This window comes from Acomys russatus, chromosome 1 (assembly GCF_903995435.1).
Source record: "Acomys russatus chromosome 1, mAcoRus1.1, whole genome shotgun sequence".
Lineage (NCBI taxonomy): Eukaryota > Metazoa > Chordata > Mammalia > Rodentia > Muridae > Acomys > Acomys russatus.
In genome coordinates, this window is record NC_067137.1 from 124,138,212 (window position 1) to 124,163,181 (window position 24,970).

Genomic DNA, 24,970 nt, shown 5'->3' on the forward strand with positions numbered 1-24,970 from the left:
ATCTGTAATCACACACCCTTAAGCTATCACCTTCTTTTCTGTTATTCTTCTACCATGGAAGAGATATTTTATTTGGATATTTTTTTTTTTTTTCTTCAGGAGTTACACTGTGTGAAATTTAAAATAGATAGGGAAGAGTGTTGTGAAATACTGTCTTCTGGGCGTGACATGGCCATTGCACTCACTAACTCACCAACTGTGACTACCTGCACAAGACCAAGCCCATAATGTCAGTCAAGATCCCAGCAGGCAGCACTGATTAGACTCAGTGGGTTACAAAAACAGAAAGAAAGAAAGGAAAAAAAAGAAAAGAAAAAAGACTACATGAAGGTGGGAGGGGATGTTGGGAAGGGGCTGGAGAAGTTGAGGGTAGATAGGAGATCAGGACACACTGTGCACATATACAGGGTTATCAAAGTACAACTATCCTAAAAATCATCTGCATTTGATTCATATTTTTCAATTTACTTATTTATGGTTTTTTGTTTGTTTGTTTGAATGCATGTGTGCCTGGTGCTGTGGAGGTCAGAAGCGAGACTCAGACTCCATGGAACTGGAGAGGAGTTTGTTTTTGTTTTTTGAGACAGGGTCTCTCTGTGTAGCCCAGGCTGCCCTGGAACTCACTCTGTAGACCAGGCTGGCCTCGAACCCACAGACCCGCCTGCCTCTGATGTCCAAGTGGCTGTAGTTAAAGGCGTGCGCCACCACTGCCTGGTGGAACTGGAGCCGTGCATGGCTATGAGCTGTCATGTGAGTCCTGGGGCCTGAACCTGGGTCCTGTGCAGGAGCAGGTAGTGCTCTTACCCACTAAGCCATCTTCCCAGCTCCTCTGTACTTGATTTTATTTCATACTCACTTATGCAAAAATAATTCCAAGTACTTAAAAGAATTAGCTCATTTAGTACTTATAATAATTAATTGATTACTGCACCCCCCCCCCATGTTAGGGATTAGAAAATAGAAACAGACAATTTAAGACTCTTCTCTCAGGCCCTAAAAGGGTAATGTCACAGAGTCAGCTGGCAGTGATAGCAGCTCATTAGTCAGCTACGGTGCTGTGCTGCTTCTCAAGTCTTTCTTTGTTTCTTTTTTCCACGTCGTGTGTGAGTGTGTGTGTGTGTAGGCAGTGTGTGTGGGGTGTGTGTGTGTAAGCAGTGTGTGTGGGGTGTGTGTGTATGTAGTGTGTGTATGTGTGTAGGTGTGTGTATAGTGTGTATGCATGGTGTGTGTGTCTATGGTGTGTATGCATGGTGTGTCTGTGGTGTGTATGCATGGTGTGTCTATGGTGTGTATGCATGGTGTCTGTGGTGTGTATGTGGTGTGTGTGTCTATGGTGTGTATGCATGGTGTGTGTGTCTATGGTGTGTATGCATGGTGTGTCTATGGTGTGTATGCATGGTGTGTCTGTGGTGTGTATGCATGGTGTGTGTGTCTATGGTGTGTATGTGGTGTGTGTGTCTATGGTGTGTATGCATGGTGTGTCTATGGTGTGTATGCATGGTGTGTCTGTGGTGTGTATGCATGGTGTGTGTGTCTATGGTGTGTATGTGGTGTGTGTGTCTATGGTGTGTATGCATGGTGTGTCTATGGTGTGTATGCATGGTGTCTGTGGTGTGTATGTGGTGTGTGTGTCTATGGTGTGTATGCATGGTGTGTGTGTCTGTGGTGTGTATGCATGGTGTGTCTGTGGTGTGTATGTGGTGTGTGTGTCTATGGTGTGTATGCATGGTGTGTCTATGGTGTGTATGTGGTGTGTGTGTCTATGGTGTGTATGCATGGTGTGTCTGTGGTGTGTATGCATGGTGTGTGGGTGGTGTGTATGCATGGTGTGTCTATGGTGTGTATGCATGGTGTCTATGGTGTGTATATGGTGTGTGTGTGTATGCAGTGTGTGTGTATGCATGGTGTGCATGTGGTGTGTATGTGGTGTGTGTGTATATGTGGTGTGTGTGTGTGTGTGTGTGTGTGTGTGTGTGTGTGTGTGTGTGTGACTTGTGGGCTTGTAAATGTGGAGGCCCAAGGTTGACATTGAGAGTCTTCCTTGATCATTCACTGAGGCAGGGTCTCTCAGTTGAACTCAGAGAGCACCTATACGACAGTGTGTACTGGGGATTCTGTGTCCCCCACACTGCAGGGGACCTGGAGTTCCAGAGATCTGCTGCACAGGGGTGGGAGTTAGAATCTGGCCCTCATACTTGCAAGGCAATGGCTCCTCTCTCCCTGCCCCGCAGCCACCTGTTCTTAGATTTCCTTAGCAGTGTTAACTTTGCCATTGTAATTGTCATGGATTTTCAGAATGACTAATTTTGACACTACAGGCAGTGGTGGCAAGTGAGTGTGCCCAGAATTTGAAATAAGAATCACTTGTTCCTCTGGGTTCACTGAGCATTAAGATGACAACATGCTCTATCGGAATTGACACGGTTTTGTTTACCTGAGAACACCAATCTACTTCAAATAAGGAGTTAAAATATTTTACATAATCATAACACAAATGTATTATTTCTGATTTTTCTACATTGTGAAAACTCTTTAACTCAAGGCCTAGCATTGGACTTTCAGTTTAATTATAATGAAAAACTAAAGCTGTGTTAGTCCAAAGAAAGGCTAAGTGTAATGGTTCTTAAAAACCTCAGAAAAAGTGGCTGGGTGGTGGTAGTGGCAGTGGGAGCCTTTAATACCAGGACTTGGGAGGCAGAGACAGTCAGATCTGTGAGTTCAATGCTGCCCTGGCCTACAGAGTGAGTTCTAGGACAGCCAGGGCTGCGCAGAGAAACCCTGTCTCAAAAAACAAACAAAACAAAACAGAAAACACAAAACCAATCAAACCAAACCAAAACTAAATCCAAAATGACGATAACACAACAACAACAACACCCCAAAAGCGATGAATTCTAGCTCAGCTATCTCCTTTTTTTACTAGTTATATTGGTTTGGAAATACTGACTTTAGTAACTTCATAAACTGAGTCTTCTAAGGCTCTCACGCTGAGGGTTGCAACTCTTTTGGGGGGGTCTCATATCAGGAACCCTGTAATCAGATAATCACATTACAATCCATAGCAGTAGCACAATTTCAGTTATGAAGTAGCAATGAAATAATTTTATGGTTGGGGGGGGTCACAACAACACGAAGGCCGTACTAAAGGGTCTTAGCGTTAGGAAGGGTGACAACCAATGGCTCTAAGGAATGAGAATTCACGCAAGTTCACTTGTCAAGCAACGTCTCACTCATTTTTAAAGGAAACACAGGATATAAACAAACATGGAATAAAATCAAAATCAAGTAGTCAATCGAGTAGGTTGTTCTTTGTTTTATTTTGTGTGTGTGCATGGGCTATATAAAGGTACATGTATGTGCACGTGTGTGTGTGTGTGTGTGTGTGTGTGTTCACTTGGATGTGGGTGTTCGTGTGTGTGAGTCTGGGCTCACGGATTTGGCTAGACTGGTTGGCCAATGAGCTCCAGAGACCTTCCTGTCTCTGCTGTCTTACAGCCCGAGTTTCAAGGGGGCCCAGTGTCTGGCTCTTCCATTGCGTTGGGGATCTGAACTTCAGTGTTCAAGATTGCACCCCATGCATGTTCACGACTGAGATGTCTTCCCAGCACCCCCCCCCCTTAAAAAAACAAAACGAAACAACAAAACAAGAACAAAAGCAGTCAGGGTCTCACTATGTGTCCCAGGTTGGATCCCTGTGCTTTTGCCTCCTGAGGGCTGGGATTACAGGCCTTGCGAACCACTGCTTTGCTTTCATTACCTTTAGGCTATGCTAAACAACACTTATGTACTGGAGGAAGTCAGGGTTTAGGGTTACAGTGTTACTACGAACTTGATGAGGAGAAGGAGACTCTCCATTTCCTAATTCGTAAAGTAGTCATCTGGACATCAAAGGCAGTTGAGGGAATAAAATAAACAGAAAAAGAAAAGCGTTTTTTTTTTTAATCCATAGAAGAGCCATTAGGAGTAAGTCTGTCTTCTAGACTGAGGTCCCCCTCAGTCCCATAGGGGAGGGGAGTAGGGGGAAAGTGGGAGGGAGGGAGGAATGGGAGGATACAAGGGATGGGATAACAATTGAGATATAATATGAATAAATTAATAAAATATATTTAAAAAGAGAGAGAGAAGAGAGCAGGAGTAGATAGAAGGCGATGCCGGGGTCTTAGTTCGCATTTCTTCTGCTGATGTGCCTCAAGGGAAGAGCTGGAAACTGGCCACTTCGTCCTGCCCTGTGACTGCCTAATAGGAGCTGCGAGGCTGTGCACATATGGAGCGTGTGTGTGTTCATTCCATAGATAATTAGTCCCACTGCGAGCCATACATGGTGTCTGGTGCGCCCCCCACTTCAAATCCCTGGCCCGCCCTTCTGTCTGGCTCCCGAGAACTTCTAATACTGTCCCCTCACTGTGTCCAGTGACTCTCCAAGCACCCATCTTTCTGCATGGAAAGTCTGATCTCTACCATTCAGCTACACAACCAAGCAGCTGCTGTTGTCATCGTAATCTTTTCACTCTCTGCATTGCTGTCTCGCCTCTGGTTTTCTTCTCAGCTCTCTCCTCCTGGTAGCCTTCACAGCTCCTCCTTGGGGAATGTAACCCTGCCCCGACCTGTCCCGTCTCCTATTTTACAAAGACACCACACACAGATGGAACACGCCGCACACACACACTACCTGTGCCACGGCGAGCGAGTAATACAGCCCTTGCTTTGCCATGAGCTCAGCATGGGTCCCTTTCTCTGCCACCAAACCATCCTTCATCGTCACAATCAGGTCTGCCCCTCGGATAGTGGAGAGCCGGTGTGCGATCACAATTGTAGTGCGGCCTTTGCTTGCCTACCGAACAAAAGACAAGGGGAGTAAAGAGAACAAAGTCAGAAAGAGCTTCTGCAACAGTCAGGACAACTTACATTTCAGCATTATTTTTTAAAAGAATATTATCCTGGGATATAGAAAATTAGAATGCTTAGCAGAGTAGAAAGACCAGTAGAAATTAGAATATAAAAAAGTAATTTGCTCCAAGTGGTGTTTTTATATATATATAAATATAAACCATATAGTATCTTAGCACTAAATGAATCCTAAAAAGAATTTATGAGCCATCTAACCATAAGAGCAAGAGAAATCTAAGATTTAAACTTATTGTTATCTCTCAAAGGAGCATGTTCTTTGACACGTTATGTGAAGACTCAAGGTGAAACATGTTTACAACGGTTTTAAAACAGTCATAAGTACATAGAAGGGTACACTTAGGGGCATTAACGGATACATTTCAGACTGAATTTATTCAGGTCACATGGGCAGGTTGCTACCAGCAACTAGAAGCCATCACTTGTGACTTGCCCTTTGCTGTGCCTAACGCTGTTCACCCACCAAAGAGACCAGTATCTTATTCCCAGTAACTGGCTCTCGCTCTCTCCCTGCCCCCTCCCCCGTGTGTGTGCCTTTGTAAATGGAATCTGCAGTCTATACTTTTGTTTTTCTGAGTATTTATAGTTTTGAGACTAACTATTTTGTTTCCTATACCTACACAGTTTTCACTGTATAGATCTCATTTATACATTCTATTATGAACTGAGTTTGAGTCATCTTTAGTTAGTTAGTTTGTTTTCTATAATGTATAGATTCTTTAATGTATTTATTTCAACAACATATTTATAGAGATCTATCATTTGTAGACCTCAAAACGGACTGTTTAGACATAGAGTGTCTAAGTCTACAGAGCCCCAAATAGCAGGGGAATCCTGGGCAGCATTCTGTATTTACACCAACAATGGGTAGAGTCCTTTTTTTGTATTATATTGTAACTTTCATTCATATTTTCCTAATGACTAATGAGGTTGAAAAAATTTTGTTAAAAGAACGTTGATTAGCTTCAGTTGTTTTTTTTTTTCAGAGAATTACTGCCTCTGCCTGCTACCCTAGGCCTAGTCCTGGAGGCTTCTTGGCTCTGTACAATCTAACCTAGGCCTAGAATTACTGTCTGGTAAAACTACCTCTCTGCCGCTCTCTCCCTCTCTCCCTCTCTCCCTCTCTCCCTCTCTCCCTCTCTCTCTCTTTCTGCATTGCCCCTTAAGTAGCTTCCCTTTCCTCTCTCTTCTTGTGAGAGTTGGGTATATCATATTCTGTTAAAACTTTCTTTGATTCATCACTGTTTCTGCCATTTAATTAGACATCACTTTCAAACATGGGTACTTCCTTCTACAAACTAACTTCACCTTCATTATTTGGGATTAAAGGCGTGTGCCACCACACCTGGACCTAAGCTTTTCTTTACCTCAAACTTGCTCTATACTAGGCTGGCCTTGAACTCAGAGATCTGCTTGCCTCTGTCTCCTGGATTAAAGCTGTGTTTATATCACAGCGGGATCACACAGACCGAGAAGGTCTTTGGATGTGATATCTGCTATAGCAGCCATGTTCTGAATTAAAATTCCTCTACACAACTTTTCAACTGGCTCGTGAAAACGTGAAACTCTGTTTTGTCGATGGCCCAAATCTCTTGCCCACTTTCCTTTGGGACCATCTTTTTCTTGCTAATTATCAGGAGCTGTTTACAGAGCCTCGTTATGAAGACTTCATGAGAAGCCGTTCTTCCACGTGTGTGGTTGTCTTCTCACTCTCTAAATGCTGTCTTCCAATGAACAGAAACTTCAAAATTTAATGATGTCCAACTTAGTGGCTCATCTCTTTTCTAATTATGTCTTTTGAATCCTGTTTCAGAAATCTCACCCGCTCCTCATCCTCCAGTCACAGATGGTTTTCTATTTAATCTTCCACGTTTTACTATTGTGCCTTTCATGTTTAAACTTTCAATTCGTCTATAATTGACTTTTTGTGCATGATGTCTTTGTCAGCCTTTAATTTTGCTTAAATGACTGTTCTAGTGGCCCTATCGTAAGTAAGGTGAGATTACTCCAGTCTGTTTTTCGATTGTGCATTATTCTGTTGGCCAGGTCACCTGTCACTACAACAGTGACTCACTGTGCTAACCAGGAGAAAGCTCAGATAGTTTTATGATCTAGTAGTTTGAGACTTCCAGCTTTGCTTTCCTCCATACTTGCCAATCTGGAAGCAATTCGTTTCACAGCCCAGAAAAGGCACTCAGCAGGCACGTTACAAGTGACCGTCACAGCATCACAGCATCACAGATATTTAAGTTTCTTATTTCTGACTCTCTTATTATCTGTTTCAGAGAAGGGAGCTGGAACCCGGAACACCTGGAAACTTGTTTCCTGCCTCTGGAAGGTGCGGAGCTAGGCTCTGATGTCATTCCTCTGCTCTGTATAAAGACCTCTCTATTGTAATGGATAATGCTTACTGAAGTGACTGAGGGTTTCTGTCAAAGCCTTGCATTTCCAATCTACGAGAGAAGGAAACGCTTCAAAACATTAGCTATTCATAACCAAAATGAATGAAATTAGGATATAATGCTACATGGAAAATGCAGGAAAAACCGATGCATACTGCCAGGACTATGTTTTAAAACTATCTGTAGGAAAAAAGACCAAATATTAAAAAGATCAAATATTAGTAGAGCATGGGCCTAACAGTTCATTCAGTGCTTGTTTGTTTCTTTCCTTCTTTCTTCGTTCGAGACAGGATTTCTCTGTACAGCCTTGACTGTCTTCTTGGTTGTTTTGGACTCGCTTTGTAGACCAGGCTGGCCTCAAACTCACAGTTATACACCTACCTGCCTCTGCCTCCCTGAGTTCTGGGATTATAGGTGTGCACAACTGAGCCCAGCTCAAGTTATATTTTTCTTAATTTTCACAATTTTATCTAATGTAAATGTACTGTACTTTTGCTTGAAGCGTTAAAGTAATTAGAAAGGTATGTTCTCTGTTCCAGCGGTAACCTCTGCAGGCGCACAGACGGGCAGATGCTGTGATGAGAAATTGAAAGTATTGGTGTGAGAAAAGGTCTTTTGCTAATGTTTTATAGCATCTTATTATTTCTTGAAAAAATGACTATTGTGACACATTTAATTTATTACCATCCAGGAAAGCAAGACAGAGTGCAACCTGAAAAGCCTCCAACAGGCCTGTGAATTATTATATGAAAAAAACCACTTGGCAGAGATGAAGCCTCTACCAAGACTGAAATGTAAAAGACAGCAGCGGTTAAAAAGCTGGGATGTGCAAATGAGCAAAAAAGCCCATGCTATGCCTTCTGGTGTGAGGCCATTGCGCTAACTCTACTCTCAGCTCTGGCCTTGTTCTCCCTGGGAGTTTTTTCTTCTTCTTCTTAATAAACTATCTATGTCTCTACCACTCTCCACATGCTCCTGTCCAACCCTTTGTTCTAAGACACAGAAGCCTGGAAATTCCAGGGGCTACCTACTGAACCCAATCTCTGCTGACATCACAAGGATACTCTCAAGCGAAAAAAAAAAGGGGAATACTAGAACTTTCTTAGGACATCAGGAAGATGGAGGTCGTTTAGCTATAACTTAAGCTAGAATCTGGAGCATGAAAGAGCAGTAGCAATGAACACCCACGTCTCACGTGACAACAGAGTGCTCTTCCTAGGGTCTGGTTTTTACATTTACATAAGAAATTAAAACTGGGCGTGAGACACTGTAATGAAAGCTGGCCTTTTGCATTAAGCAGATCTTTTTTTTTTTAAATTAGCTTTAATTACAATATCTACTAAAAGAGCTGCATATGTCCTACATGTGCATATATATTCAGATGCACACAGACACAGACACACACACATGTATTGGTGTGTGTGTGCGTGCTCACACCATAATGTGCCTATGAAGGTCAGAGGACAACTTTCCTCAGATCGAACTCAGACTGTAAGTCTTGGCAGTTCTGCCTTTAATAACTGAGCCATCCCACTGGCCCCATATTCACACATACATAGGAATATACACACATATATAGATAGCCCACATACGTACATGCACATATATGTGTACACACATATGTGATTGTAGCTATATACTCATGTACGTATATGTGCATGCACACTTTACCTCAACCAACCCAGCTAGGAAGGGAACAACGCAATGATTTGGCTTAGTAACTAACGAAGGATGAAATGTGCCACTCAGAAGTGAGGCTAAGTCAGTGAGTGACGTCACGGTCATTCTAACGTCTCTCACATGCGTGGCAGTGGCCAGTACTATTTTAGGAAGATAATTGGAAGTCAATGCTTGAAGGGAAATTGTGTCAATGCGAATACCCTTCGGAGGCACTAAAGGAAAAAAAAAATGGTTAGAGAGAGGAATCCCATTAGTGTGAATGGAAGACGCAAAATGGCCACTGCTGTTTCTCTGAAGGGGTGTTGCGCCTGCAGGGAGACGGGACCTGCTAGAATGGAAGGGTGTACAGATTCATGGTGTGTGTGTGTGTGTGTGTGTGTGTGTGTGTGTGTGTGTGTGCATTTGTGTGTGTGTGCATGTGCCTTTGTGTGTATGTCTCTGTGTGTGTGTGCACATGTGCATTTGTGTGTGTCTGTGTGTGTGTGCATGTGAGTTTGTGTGTGTGTGCATTTGTGTGTGTGTGTGTTTCTGTGTGTGTGTGTGCCAACTGTAGCACTTATTTCTCTAAGGCACGCTCTGGATCCGCACCAGAGGAACTTTGAAAACTACTATCTAGTGTCCAAAGAACGCCAGATCTGTACTTCCTTGTGTTTAAAAACAGCAGTGTGTGTGCGACTCCGGAACGACTCTGCCCGCTCACCTTCTCCAGCGCAGCTTGAACGGCTGACTCGCTCTCTGCATCGAGGGCGGAAGTAGCTTCGTCTAAGATCAGAATCTTGGGGTTTCGAACTAGCGCGCGAGCAATGGCGATTCTCTGTTTCTGGCCCCCGCTCATTTGAGCTCCTTTTTCCCCTACTAGCGTATTAAATTTCTAGTGAGATACAGAGAGGGGGGGAAAAAAACACAGAAATAAGAAGGCGATTAAATGATTACAAGAGGAAATGGCAGGCACATTTGTGCTTTGATACCAGCTTACTGCCTGCTTTAGCGTGGCCATTCAGAATCTTTGATTTGATCGCTGTAAAAACAAACATCTCCGAGGAGAAAGCCCAGGCAAAGAGCATAAGGAGGATAACGTAGGACCAAACCAGATAAACAGAAACAAGGATTCTTAGAAAAGTTCTTAACTGGAGTCAATTTTCAAATCTCTTTTAGATGACCTCAGAATACTTAAAAAAAAAACAAAAACAAAAAACAAAAACAAACTATGAAGCATACACTGTAATAGTGTTTGCTGGCAATCTGATAGTTGTCTGAACTTTTCCTCTTGGAAACTGAAAAATAGTAAAGCAAGAATGAACGCTACTTAGCCGGGTGTGGGGGCCTAGTGTTGAGCAGTCACAGGCAAGATGACCAGGAGTTCAAGGCCACTTCCAACTGCACGTTATATTCAAAGCCAACCTGGCCTACAGGAGACTCTGCCTCAAAACAAAAGCCAAAAGACCAGGCATGGGAGTACGTAGCTTTAACCCCAGCACTCAGGAGGCAGGGGCACATGGGTCTCCATGACTTCAAGCCAGTCTGGTCTACACAGTGAGTTCAAGGACAGGTAGGGCGCTGTAGAGAGATTCTGTCTCAAAAAACAAAAACAAAACTAAAAAGCAAAACAAAACAAAACAAAACAAAACAACAACAACAACAACAAAAAACCAAAGCATATGAAATTCAAACAAACTGAACTAAACTTACCACAACTTCTTTTTTAAAAGCCTTATATATATTTTTTTTTCTAAAACAGTTTTCAGTCTTGGGAAAAATTTAAGGCCTTTTAATTTATTTATTTCTTGCTCAATACACTTTTAAACAAATCAGACATTACTGTGTCCTAGTGGGGTAACTTCAAATACGTGTGACCTGTATTAGTCACATATTCCATTGGGTTATGGCTCACATCTCACACCTCATCAAGGACAGAAGTTTAAATATTCATTTTGAAGCCTTTAATTTCTTTTCTTTTCTTTTCTTTTCTTTTTTTCTTTTTTTGAGACAATGCCTCTTTTTTCTTTAATTTTTTTTTTACAATTTATTCAGATTACATCCCAATTGTTATCCCCTCACTCGTATCTTCCTGCGGTTTCCTCCATCCCTCACCATATAACCATTCTTAAAAAGGATGAAAGATTTCTAAAAACAAAAATCAGTCTCCTTGCAGAATAATTTATCCACAATAAATAAACACATTTTATGGACATAGCCCTGTTGTTTTTTTTATTAAATAAATTAGTACTAATGTGACTTACAAAATCTTCTCAGGGTACTTTTCAGTGCAAACCTGACCTTGGTTCAAAATAGTCACATTTGGTTTTGATAGTACAAGCTTATTTAGTTTTTGTTTTGTTTGTTTGTTTGACAGAGTCTCATGCAGGCCAGGATAGCTTCAGATTTTCTTTCTAGTCCAGAATGACTTTGAACTGTTTTGTGTCATCTTCCTGCCTCCACCTTCCAGGTGCTGGGATGGATTACAAGCATGGGCCACAGTGTCTGTCTGGGTTTATATGGTGTTGGAAACTGAAGCCAGAGCTTCCGGATTGCGAGGCAAACTCTCTACTGAGTCGCGTCCTCAGTCCACGTAGTGGTGCTGTGGATTTTGTTTTTCACACATATCAGCAATGTATTTAGGTTATGTCTACCCTCTAGGACTTGACTCTGTCGCACTCCCAGCTCCTTCTGGACTTCCTCTGGGGTCTGTTCCCAGCTTCAGACTCTACGCCCTATGCCTTACTGAGCTCAGTGTTCATGGTGTAGGGGTATCCACTGCAGCATGCGGCCTCACCACAGGCCACATCCCTGAAGTAGTCTGACGTCCCCTCTCTCAATATCGTTTGCCATTAGCTCCTCAGCTCGGGATGGGGCCTTGTGACCCAGCTCCCTTGCTGGGATGTGGACTGACTTGATCTTGTACAGCAAGTGCAACCCACAGCAACTGAAAGTTCTAAAGAGCAATGGCTCTGTTTTCCAAAAGACCCGCATTCTCTCAGCAGACCGTCTTGATCCCTGGCTCTTAAAATACTTTCCGCCTCTTTCATGATGTTCCCTGAGCCGTGTATTGTGTTTTTGAAACCTGCCCACGACCTGTCAGTGGCTTATACTGTTAAGCGATGTGTTCCCCACAATGTCAGTGGAGACCCCTACAGAGGTCAGTTAAATTAGAATTTCAGAAAACGATTGACCTATCAAAGATTAAAAATTCATTGTTTATCTGACAACTAAATTTAACTGGTAACTCTGTATCTCACCTGGTAATAACTTGTTAACCCAAGTTCTGACTATTATGAATAAAGTGTCCGTGAATATTTATGGAAAAGATAGTTTTGTGATTGCATTTTCTTCTCCATTGAAAGATGGTGCATAGGAATAGTGAGCTGCCCTGATGCCACAGACAGTAGTCTGGCAGGCAAATTGCTTTCTCAACTACTGCTCTTCCTGGGTGCTGGGGTGGGGTAGGGGGTGGTGGGGGTGGTGGGAGTGGGGAGGTCCAAGTGCTTGGATTAGCACCAACGTTACTTCAGCTTGTACTTCCCATTTTGGCCATTCTAGAAAGTGTGAAATCACCCCCGACTGCAGCTTTATTTCAAGCTTTTTCTGAAGACTAATGAAAATGTACAGTTTTTACATGTGCTACTCATCTTTTGACAAACCTGAGATCCTATTTTTAAAAATCTTAGTTTAGTTTTTCTTTATATCTTATTGAAACATTTTTAAAATAGTTGGGATGGACACCCTGGTTAGATAGAGATGTTCAGTACGTTTTCTTGTATGGAGTACCGAGCCTTTTATTTATACCCTCATACAACACTTATATTTAATAATACAATATGACTGTCTCGGCTGTCATCTTGAACTAGATGCTGTGAGTGTGTGCCAGCATCGTTAGTCTGCGTTTAAAGCTGTTTTGCCTATTATTCACATTTGACTTTATAAATATAAAAATATTTTAGAGTCCACACAACTCTTTCTATACATATTCAAAAGACTCATGGAATTCTCTGACTGGTCCAGAATCAGATCTCTAGGTCAACTTGGGAGTCATATGTGACCTTAAAAACATTGACTCTTTAAATGAATAAATAAGGCACAATTTATTTACAGCTTCTTCCACTGTTTTGACTAATCCTTTATTAAGTGTATTCTTAAGACATTTAAAATTTTGGTGACAATCGTGAGATCTTTTTACAAAATTATTTTAATAACTTTTTATTCTATTTAAAGATTTAATTGATTTTTATGAAAGTTCGGTCTCATTAATTATTGGCTTTTTCTTGAATTTGTTTGGCAGTTGGTATCTTTGAAGGGGTTGACTCACTTCCAAGCTGTTAAATTCGCACACACAGGGGGTTCATAGTTCCCCTTATGTCCAGTTCTCAGTGACTGGGGGATCGGTGGTCAAAAAACAGCCTGTCATTGTTGGTTCTCTGCCCCTCTCCCTTCGTCTGCGCCTTTCTACCTCTCTCTGTCTCCCCCTCTCTGTCTCCTTCTCTAACTCCCTTTTCCTCTCTCCTTTCTTGTGACCTCCCCCTCGCTAACATGTCTGTGAACTTCGGTATTTGGCACACTTACCTTTAGTGTTTTTTTCTTTCCTTTTATTCTTTGAATTACAGCATTGTGATTTACTAATACGTTCACATCACAGGTCATCTTTGTCTGTAAATGTTTTTTGTGTAAATCCTGACTTGTTGAGGAGTGCATGGACATGCTCCTAAATGCTAAGAGGGAGGTAGGAGCCACTGTGCACCATGAGGAAATTCATTGACAGGAGTGAAAATAGGCCAGCCAAAGGAAAAGTGCCACTTCTGAAACACAGGAAAGGAACCCTTACGGCCTTAGTGGTCTTGCTGGCCTACATGCCATGTTAGTCCCTATGTTAAACCACAGCATAATAAGCATTAAACATTATTTATTTACTTATTTATTTTTGTTTTTTTGAGACAGGGTTTCTCTGTGTAGCCTTGGATGTCTTAGAGTTGCTTTGTAGACCAGGCTGGCATTGATTGAACTCAGTGATCCACCTGCCTCTGCCTCCCTAGTGTTGGGATTAAAGGTGTGCGACACCACACCTGGCTTAAACATTATTTTTTTAAAAAGAGTTATTTTGCGTCAGTGTACACAGTGTACTTTTTAAGTATGCTCTTCAAAAATCAATGCTTTTGTTGTTCTGACCTTCTGGAGCTATGGAATTTAGATGTAATTTAATTTCATGTGTAAGCTTTTTATACTTTACTCTGTGCACCCCACAATTTTCAGGAGGTTCTGAAATGCAGATAAATGGTTTAATAACTATGACGTAATGCTCACTAATACACATCTTGCTGCTAAGAAACTCAAACTTATCACATTCTTTTACAATTCTACCTTTCTTTCTTTCTTTCTTTCTTTCTTTCTTTCTTTTTTTTAGATAAGATTGGTTCAGTTCTACATTTCTTATAAGGTGTAGCCTTATATGGTAGTAGCCCTGTCCCCACATTCTTGCACACCAGTCCTGACATTATGTGTGAGTGCGGGATTCCCATATTACCCACTAGATGGCGCGACACACCAAGGTTTTCAGACACCATTTCTCAAATCTCTTTGTCCACGCTGCTCTGAATGGATGCTGGGATGGATGCTGGGATGGAGAGATGGATGCTCACCTTAGGAAATGCCATTATGAAGTCGTAGGCATTCGCCTCCCTCGCTGCTTGCTCCATCTCCTCTTCATTCACGCTTTCGCGCCCAAACTTAATATTGTTACCGATAGTGGTCCCAAACAAAACTGGCTCTTGGCTGACCACGCCAATGTGCTCTCTGTAATGCCTCACGTTTTGGGCTCGGATGTCGATCTCATCCACCGTGATCTGTCAAATCAAATAACCAAGCAGGCTAGAATGTCGTGCAAGGTCTTGGCTTTCAAATGTCTTCTTAATCAGAAGAATAAACAGAGGTAGTATCTCTGCAAGACTGGGTATATTTTGGTAAAAATATAGATTGGAATCAACAAATCTTTAAGAAACAATTAACTTAAAATCCCATGAAAGCATAAGTATTAATAAGGTTTTCAATAAGATACATGCACACAAATACTGTAGGTGTTACAAATGCTATTATGTAGACAGATACCAGTGTTGTTTAAGACTGATGTTAGCAAGCCGGGCATGGTGGCGTACGCCTTTAATCCCAGTACTGGGGAGGCAGAGGCAGGCAGATCTCTGTGAGTTCGAGGCCAGCCTGGTCTACAAAGTGAGTCCAGGATGGCCAAGGCTACACAGAGAAACCCTGTCTCGAAAAACAAAACAAAACAAAACAAAACAAAAAAGACTGATGTTAGCTTTAAGGCTCTAGCCTTCTTTATTTCTCAATGCCTTATTCAATACAAAAGACAGGGGTTCCTCCTAATCATCATTTTAGTTAAGAGTTAATAAACTCCGTCTCATTAGCACCATCACTGAAGCACATCCCAGGGACAGAGCTGGCCGTGGCCATCAGAGATTCCACTCCTCAGACTCCTGACATTTGTATGTGAATAGACACTGCTTTATATAGCCAGTGTTAGCGTGGACTGCAGGCCTAAGGCATTCTAATCACGTTTCCCTTTTAAAGACAACAGCTAATGTTAAGTAGAAGCATTAAGAAGTGAATTCCTGTGAACATCAGCCTCAGGGGAGAGTTAATTTCAACAGTATGGATTATGGAAACTGAAAAAGAATGGGTCAGAGATATGGCTCTACAGGGAAAGGGTCTTGCTGTATGGCCTGTCTGTGCCAATCCTTGGAAATCACATGATGGTGAAAGGAGAGAGGCACGCCACAAAGTTATCTTCTGATCTCCACACACGTCTGTAGCTTCTGTCATGTGCCTCATGTGCTCTCATGCAGCAGCACAAATACAATTTGAAAATGGTGAGCATACTTTCTGCAGATATTATTCTTCTAACACATCTTGAAATTCATTTTTTTCTTTCTTTTCTTGATGTGGTTGTGTGTGGTGCTGGGGTTCAAACTCAAGGCCTTGCACTCAAGGCAAGCATTCAGTGCTCAAGTGCAACTCTAGCCCTTGTTTTCTTGTAATTTTTGTTTTGTTTTTTCTTTTAACATCCGTTCACTACGTAGCCCAGGCTGGCCCTAAACTCATGAGATCTTTGCCTCAACCTCCCCAGTGCTGGCATTTTAGGTATGCATCGCCATGCCCAGGTAATTATCCCTGCAAACATTCATTCACCTTGAACCTGGTCTGAATTTACTATATTGTCAGTCTACATATAAGAATGTAAACTCCACAAAAGCAGGGGCTTTTGTCTTGTTCACTGAGGAATTCCCAGAACACAGAGCAGTGCCTGAGATAGCAGGCCCCACCTCAGTGGAGTAAACAGACACACAGGAAGGAAAATAGCACGACTCTTTTTAGTACCACTATCACAGAGCTGCCTGCTCTGTCATAAGTAGTATTTCCAAATTCCATCCTGTGTAAATGGTTTTCTTTACTTTTGTGTATGTGTGTACATTCTCATATGGGTGCATACCATATGTGTGTATAGGGACCAGTGTTTGGTATGTGCCCATGTATGCATAGAGATGAGAGGTTGGGTATGTGTGCATGCGTGCACAGGGATCAGTATTGAATATGTGCACATGTGTGCACATGGACCAGTGGTTGGGTATGTGTGCATGTGTGCACAGGGACCAGTGGTTGTGTATGTATGCATGTGTGCACAGGGACCAGTGGTTTATGTGTGCATGTGTGCACAGAGGCCAGTGGTTGGGTGTGTGTGCATGTGTGCACAGAGGCCAGTGGTTGGGTGTGTGTGCATGTGTGCACAGAGGCCAGTGGTTGGGTGTGTGTGCATGTGTGCACAGAGGCCAGTGGTTGGGTGTGTGTGCATGTGTGCACAGGGACAAGTGGTTGGGTATGTGTGCATGTGTGCACAGGAACCAGCGGTTGTGTGTGTGTGCATGTGTGCACAGGGACCAGCAGTTGGATATGTGTGCATGTGTGCACATGGACCAGTGTTTGGGTGTGTGTGCATGTGTGCACAGGGACCAGTGGTTGTGTGTGTGTGCATGAGCGCACAGGGACTAGCGGTTGTGTGTGTGTGCATGTGTATACAGGGAACAGCGGTTGTGTGTGTGTGCATGTGTACACAGGGAACAGCGGTTGTGTGTGTGTGCATTTGTGCACAGGAACCAAAGGTTGGGTATGTGTGAGCACAGGGACCAGTGGTTGTGTGTGTGTGCGTGTGTGCACAGGGACCAGCAGTTGGATATGTGTGCATGTGTGCACAGGGACCAGTGGTTGGATATGTGTGCATGTATGCACAGGAACCAGAGGCTGGGTATGTGTGTGCACAGGGACCAGCGGTTGTGTGTGTGTGCATGCATGCACAGGGACCAGCGGTTGTGTGTGTGTGCATGTGTGCACAGGGACCAGCGGTTATGTGTCTTCTTGGATCAATTTCCTCCTTAGGTTTTGAGATAGCATCTCTCAGGGAACCTGGTGCTCACCAATTTACCCATACTTGCTGGCCAGTAAGCCTCAGAGATCCTTTCCTCCCAACTTCCCAGGCAATGGGATTGCAGATGTGTAAGGCACGCCTGGCCTGGCGTTGTGTGGGACCTGGGAGTGCAGCCCCGCTTGGCTACACAGCAAGCCCTGACACCCTGGGCCATCCCCAGCCCCTCCTGTGTGGTTTTCCTGCACTCACACAGCCTTCTTCTGGGTCATAAAGCCTCTGCAGAAGCTGGACTGCTGTACTCTTGCCACTGCCACTGGGACCAACCAAAGCTACCGTCTCTCCAGGTTTAATCTTGAGATTGAGTCCTTTCAGAATCTGTTATGTACACAGGAAATGATACAGTTAGGAATGCTAGACAATAATGTGCCTGCAGTCATAAAGCTAATCTGCAATTATAAATGAAAATTCTTATATGGCATATGAAAACAGTTCATATCTTATATTTATTTGTATAATAACTCATTTATATCTATAATAATAAGCAGCTTGGGAGTATAATATTTAAATTTTTCTTTATACAGAGATCTAATTTAAGAGTTAGCTAGTCACAGCAAACTGTTCATATATGCTTTTTCTTTTTAAATAGTGTATTTCTTTTTTTTTTTGTTTTTTTTTTTTTTTTTTTTTTTTGTTTTTTCGAGACAGGGTTTCTCTGTGTAGTCTTGGCCATCCTGGACTCACTTTGTAGACCAGGCTGGCCTCGAACTCACAGCGATCCGCCTGCCTCTGCCTCCCGAGTGCTGGGATTAAAGGTGGGCGCCACCACGCCCGGCTTCTAAATAGTATATTTCAATTGAACAAAACAATGTGTTTCATTATGGCGTTTTCATATATCCATATAATATATATTGATCACATTCACCTTGACATTATTTTCTCTTTCCTCTTCCTGGTTCCCTCTTTCCAAATAAATATTACAATTTTTCCTAAGCATATGTGTCTGGTATGTGCTCATGTATGCATGTTTGCATGTGTGCAGGTGCAAATGCATGTGTGTGTGCATGCCCATGGAGGACCCATATTAACATCAGGAGTCTTCCTCAGTTGATCCCCACCTTATTTATTGAGGTAGGGTCTCTCTCTCTGAGCCTGGAGATCACTATTTCAGGGAGCCTGGGCTGGCCAGCATTTTGAGGTATTCTACCTCAGTCTCCTGTGTGCTGGACCTGTGGGTGGGCTGCCATACCCATCAGGCACTGAGTGAGTGCTGGGCTCTGGGCTCTGGGCTCTGGTTCTCATGTCTGAGTAGTGAGCGTTTTACCTACTAAGCTATCTACCAAGCCTGCAAATTTCACATTTTTAAATGAAAAAAAAATTTTACATGAATCTCATGATAACTAGATTAAATCTTTATATTTTAATTTGTAACAAATGAAATCTGAACAGGTAACTTTGAGTTACGTGAGAAAGCTCTCTCAGAGTAAGTCTAATATTTTTACAAAGTACATTCAAAATTGCAGTTGGCAAGCCCCCAAGTGAAATCTTAGCATTCTAGACCCATGTCTGGACATACACACACATTTTATCACGATGGGAATATTTACAAACTTTTCTCCATGTCTGAGAGTCACTACGAGGATTTAGTGTCACAGAGCCTTACCACAGGAGAGCAGTCTATACAGGACCCACCTACTGAGGCCCTCAGAGCCCTTTGCTTGCAACTGTGTGTTTTCAGCTTCTAGACCTCTTGTTTTGATCTCATCATTTGTAACAAAACCAATATTTAAATAAACCCAGTACAAACCCTTCAGTGGGGCAACCAGAAAAGCATTTATTTCTTAAAAAGGAGATGAACATTCTGGGCCAATGGCAAAGAGTAATTCTCCCACTTGCACTTTCACCCTCAAGCTGTTTTTCTCTTTGTTCCATGGAAGAACATGTCCTTTAGTTAAATAAATGGGTAGACCTTAAAAATTAACTATTCAGGGCATGGTCTAGGATAGCCAAGGCTGCACAGAGAAACCCTGTCTCTCTCTCTCTCTCTCTCTCTCTCTCTCTCTCTCTCTCTCTCTCTCTCTCTCACACACACACACACACACACACACACACCCCAAAACCAAACCAAAACAAAAAACCCAAAGCCCAAAACAAAACGACTCAAAAATTAACTATTCAGCTTAACAGAAAGGTTTATATTCAAAAGTTCATTTAAGGGCAGGGGAAATGGCTTAGCAGTAAAAATGCTAGCCACGTAAGCCAGATGGCCTGAGCTGAATTCCGGGAACCATGCTAAGAGAATTCAGTGCTCTCTCCTAGGAAGCTCACAGGCACAGAGCATCCATCAAATCAGCAGAGACAAGAGAGGCACCTGACTCAGCACGTTGGAAAGGAGGAACCAAGACCTGAAAGCTACGCTGTTCTTGAGCTCCACGTGTGCAAAGTGCCATGTTCCCTCCTCCTCTGGCCCCCATGCATACACACACATTAGTTAAAGATATGGTGGTACGCATTATTCAGAGTCTGAGGCCAGCCAGTGCTTTGTAGTGAAAACCCAGCTTCAAAATAAAGAAACAGATAAAGAATTTTTTAGGACCCAGAGAGCTTGGTCCAGGGCATTATAACGGCACAACTGGTGCTCAGGGTCCCAGAAGCCAGACTAAATGGATATTCAAAATGCAGCCTAGAAGGCTCTGTTAAGAGAAAAGGCAAAAACAGTAAAAATGATGGCAAGTGGCAAACAAGTCATAAAACAGAAGACTGAGGAGAGAATTCCAGTAGAAAGGTTGGTCAGAGAAAAACAACAGCAACAACAACAAACAAACAAACAAAACCAAGAAAGTGGGAACAGCCACATTATTTTTAATGCAAGTTCTATAAGGTACATTAGAAGTTGATAGCATTAGAAATCTCATCTTTTTCACTTAAAATTGTGCCCCATTTTTTCTTATAATTATGTATTTTGTTAGTTGCCCTTTGCAATCCTGAACAATACTACTTTTGGATAAATTTAATAGTAGAAACAGATGTGTTTTCCCAAGAGCTATTTATTTTTGAAAGATTAGTTTATTGAGTGCACTCCAAGAGGGCAGTGGGCTGGACACCAGCTACACTGAAGTCTCTTAGAACCATTAAAGGCTGAGTGATACGGTTGTGTGTGTTTATAAATGTGTGTGTGAGTGAGCACAAGCACAGGTGTGTATGTGCGTGCAGGCATGTGTGGAAACGAGAGGGCAGTATCAAGACACAGTTCCTGAAGCAGTGGAAGAGAGAGAGGGGAGGCCTAGCAGATGCAAAACACCTGATGCTTAGAAACTCCCAGATTCAAATGAGTTCGTCAACAGCAGCTCGATAACATCCAAACACCACCAGTAGGTGGCAGCATCAATCCAAGACATTTTGGTGCGCTCAGAAACTCAAGAGTGGAGGAAAGGGAGTTAAAAATGCCTATCAGTCAACTATTAGAAAGAGGCTGGAAAAATGTAAATCACTGTTGCTTCTTAGTTTGACTAGCTATCAGTCTACTTGCGTCTCTAAGCAAGTAGCCAAAATCTGGGTCAATATTATCCCAAAGAGGGCCTGGGGAGATGGCTCACCGGGCAAGCACTCGGCATACGAACCTGGAAGGGGTTGGGGTAGCCCACTGTAGAGCCCGTGTGTGTGTGTGTGTGTGTGTGTGTGTGTGTGTGTGTGTGTGTGTGTGTGTGTGTGTGTATCAGGGACAGCAATCTCTGCAGCAAACTGGCTAACGACTGGCTGGATTGGTGAGCTTTGGACTCAAGTGAGAGACCCTTCCTCAAAATGTAAGGTGGAGACTCATCATGCAGGACACTGAATGTTGGCCTCTGGCCTCCACAGGTATGTACACGTATGTGCATGCACACTCCCACAGGTGAACATGCATATACGTACATACTTATATGAACAATAGAATCTTAAAAACAAAACAACCCACAAGAGAAGGTTCTGGCCAGAAGACGATGCCAGAATGTGAAACACCGCAACTGACATTAACCTACCTTGACAGAAGGTCTTGATGGATAGCTGAAGGAAACGTTTTTAAATTCTATGTTTCCTTCTATAATTTCAGGTTTATATCCAGCGCTTGAAAAGTTGTCTATATTGGGTTTCTTGGGAAAACAAAGAGAGTGTTATCCATCTTTAAAGGGCTAAGCCGGTGCTGCCTCATTGCCAGAACAGTTTAGAGACAGACATTAACTTTCTTTTTAAGTTTCAGAAATGCATTAAGTTAAATATAAAGGGTTTTCTTTCTGGTTTTTTTTTTTTTTTTTTTTGTGTGTGTGTGTGTGTATGTGTGTGGGTTTTTTTTTTTTTTTTTTTTTTTTTTTTTTTTTTTTTTTGTAGGGTATCTCTGTATAGCCCCAGTTGTCCTGGAACTTGCTCTGTAGACCAGGTTGGCCTCAAACTCACAGAGATCTGCCTGCCTCTGCCTTCTGTGTGTTGGGATTAAAGGCGTGTGCCACTGCTGCCAGGCAGACATGAAGTTTTTTTGTTTAAAACAAACAAACAAACATTTCCTCACAAATGAGTTAAATACAGTCATTGCCTGGGCATTCCCTCAATCTCTGCCCCCTCTTTATCCCTGGATTTTGTATAGGCAGGGTAAGTTTTGGGTTGAAGATTTTGTGGGTGGGTTTGTGTTCCCCTCCCTCCACCAGGAGTCCTGCCTGGCTAGAAGGTGGTAACTTCAGTCCCCATGTCCCTGATACTAGGAATCTCATCTAGAGTTACCCCGTATCCTCCCAGGATTCTACCCTGTCACAGGTCTCCAGCTTGTCTCAGAGATGGCCCCTTTTCTGTTTCCCTTCTCTCTCCCAGCCCTCTCCCTCTCCCTCACCTGAGACCCATCCCGTGGGAGAAAGCCACCCCCTGACACTATTAATGATACTCTGTTATGCTTGCAGACCAGAGACTAGAATAACTGTCCTCTGAGAGTCTCCAACCATCATTGGATGGAAATAGATGCTGAAACTTTCAGCCAAACATGGGGCAGAGCTAGAGGAGCCTTGTGGACATGTTGGGGAAGGATAGAAGCATCTGGAAGGGATAGGAGCTCCACAAGAAGACCAACAGTCAACTAACCTAGCCTCGCAGGGTCTTACAGAGACTGAAGCACTAACCAGAAAGGGTGCATGGTCTGGACCTAGGCCCTCTACACATATGTAACCAGTGGCAGCTTGGTCCTCATGTGGGTCCCCCTAGCAAGTGGCGTGGGGGCTGTTTCTGACATGGACTCTGTTGCCTGCTTTTGGGTCACTTCCCCCTAGCAAGGCTGCCTTGCTTGGCCTCAGTGGAAGAGGATGTGCTCAGACCTGGTGTGACTTGACATGCTGGTGTGGGTTGATGATGAGGAGGGCTCCCCTTTTCTGAAGAGAAGGGGAGGGAGGGAAGGAGGAAGGGGGTAGGAGGGTGGGGCCAGGAGGAGATGTGGGAAGGGGTGCCAAAAACAAAAAAAACCAAAACAAAACAAAGAAGAAAACAGAAACAAAAACAAAAACCCCAAAAGGAACTAGAGGCAGGCAGATCTCTGTGAATTTGAGGCCAGCATGGTCTATAAAGCAAGTCCAGGACAGCCAAAGCTACACAAGAGAAACCTTGTCTTGAACCCCCACCTCGAAATCCAAAAAAAAAAAAAAAAAAAAAAAAAAAAAAAAACAAAAAAAAAAAAACCCAAACAATAAAACAAAAAACAAAACAAAAACGAGTTGAACAGCCTTCCATCCCATAACCAAACGACCAACGTGTAGGTTTTTACCCTCCCTGTGGTTTTAGTGAGATGAATGTCTTTCGGGCTCTTTGCAGTAAGGGCAGCAATCTTAATAAGTTCCTACCTTATCAATCACCTGGAAAATATTAAAGGCAGCTCCTCGGGCCACAGTGAAGGTTTCCAAGTGAGGGGCTGCAGATCCAATGCAATAACTACTATGGATCACACTGAAGAAAACCTATGGGGACAAAGCAAACAATGGTCACCCCTATTTTGCAGTGATGCAAGTAGGACAACGGGCTGGGGGGCATGTTTGGCCTAGGCTTACGGAGGAGTACGGAATGCGGAAGACGTGATCAAAACTATAAAGGAAACACAGGCTGCCCCGCCGCATTCTTGGCCCTTTCTTAGGGCTACTTTCCACTATTGCATGAGTTTGTGTCTCGCCCTCGCAGCTGCAACAAAATTTGAGCTGCCTGAACCGCGCTGACTCACCGGAAGCTGCCCACAAGCGAGCTGAGTGTTACTTCTATGTGCTCTGCCCCTCCACTATGGCCGGCGCTGGGTTTTAGAAAGAGAACGATTGAAGTGGTAGCTCAGAGACGTTACACTGTTCCCATCCCTGTTTTAAAAACCGGTGCACGCGTGTGGTGCCGCACGTCTTTAAATCCCAGCACTCGGGAGGCAAAGGCAGGCAGATCACTGTGAGTTCAAGGCTAGCCTGGTCTACAAAGTGAGTCTAGGACAACCAAAGCTATACAGAGAAACCATGACTCAAAAAACCAAAAAGATAAAAAATAATAAAAATAAAAACTGTTTCTGTCACTGGACAGCTGTCCATATTTAAACAAATGCCTCTACAGAAAAAAGTCAAGTAAGGAAAAACGTCATGCAGACGTGGGAACCAAAGGAGCAAAAATTATCTGCAAATTCTTCCTATGATGGGGGAACAACTTAAAGCCTTAATTATGAAAACCTCAAATTTAGAAGATTAACTTAATTGAAAGAAGAGACATCTACATAAGACGGAAAGACAAAGCAAAAACGGGAGCGTTAGCGCTGATCCTTCCGCTCAGCACGACAGATCTTTTAAACCCTGAACTGATGTGTTCGTTGTAGAAACTGGGTGAGTTGCAATTTCATCCAGAGCGGTAGCAGTTTAAGAGACTCTTGACTGCAAGGTTGGAAGGGGCTGAGTGAAGGCTCGCTTTCTTTCTTTCTTTCGTTTATGTGTAGGTGCCTCTGTGTGGATGTTTTTGGACACCAGTGCAGATGTCAGAGGAGCCCAGATGGCATGGGATCCCCTGGAGTTGGAGCTGCTGATAAAGACAGCTGTGAACCATCCCCGTCCAACATGAGTGCTGGACCCGAACTTGCGTCTTCTGCAAAAGCAGAGCACACTCTTAAACACTGAGCCACATCTCTGTTAGATCCCCACCTGATGTTGGGCTTGCCTGATGTACCCTGCCCTCTGCCCTGGACCCTCCAGCCCAGGAGTGGGGTTACTCCGCTCCCAGAAGCTCTTCACTGTGTAAGCTAGACATTTTGGCTCCTCCCCTCCCTCCTCCCTCCTCCCTCCCCTCTCTCACTTGCACGCCTGCCTTTCTCTCTCTCCCTTACCCTCCCCCACTGCTCCCAATAAACCTGCATTTATTTATATGTATCACCATTAGCTTTGTTACTTATACCTATCAGTCTCCAGCCTCACGTATTTTGTTTTAAACACCGCTAAATGCTGGAAAGGATAGAGGAACAACAGATAGATCCAAACTACTGTGGTACTTTCAGTTAGCTATGTCTCTGTGGACTTCGGTCTAATCCCAGGAAGCCCGAGAG

General features: G+C 43.2%; 1 protein-coding gene across 1 annotated transcript in view; it reads right to left on the reverse strand.

Moving 5' to 3' along the window:
* The window catches only part of Abcb5 (ATP binding cassette subfamily B member 5), a 162,873-nt gene that overhangs the window by 40,765 nt on the left and 97,138 nt on the right, over nucleotides 1–24,970 (reverse strand). Inside the window, exons 10-15 of the mRNA XM_051153951.1 lie at nucleotides 23,259–23,372; nucleotides 21,426–21,536; nucleotides 17,659–17,784; nucleotides 14,615–14,818; nucleotides 9,688–9,858; nucleotides 4,670–4,831 (exon numbers count right to left, since the gene is read on the reverse strand). Coding sequence (XP_051009908.1) covers nucleotides 4,670–4,831; nucleotides 9,688–9,858; nucleotides 14,615–14,818; nucleotides 17,659–17,784; nucleotides 21,426–21,536; nucleotides 23,259–23,372 — 888 coding nt within the window. The remainder of the gene's footprint in view (nucleotides 1–4,669; nucleotides 4,832–9,687; nucleotides 9,859–14,614; nucleotides 14,819–17,658; nucleotides 17,785–21,425; nucleotides 21,537–23,258; nucleotides 23,373–24,970) is intronic.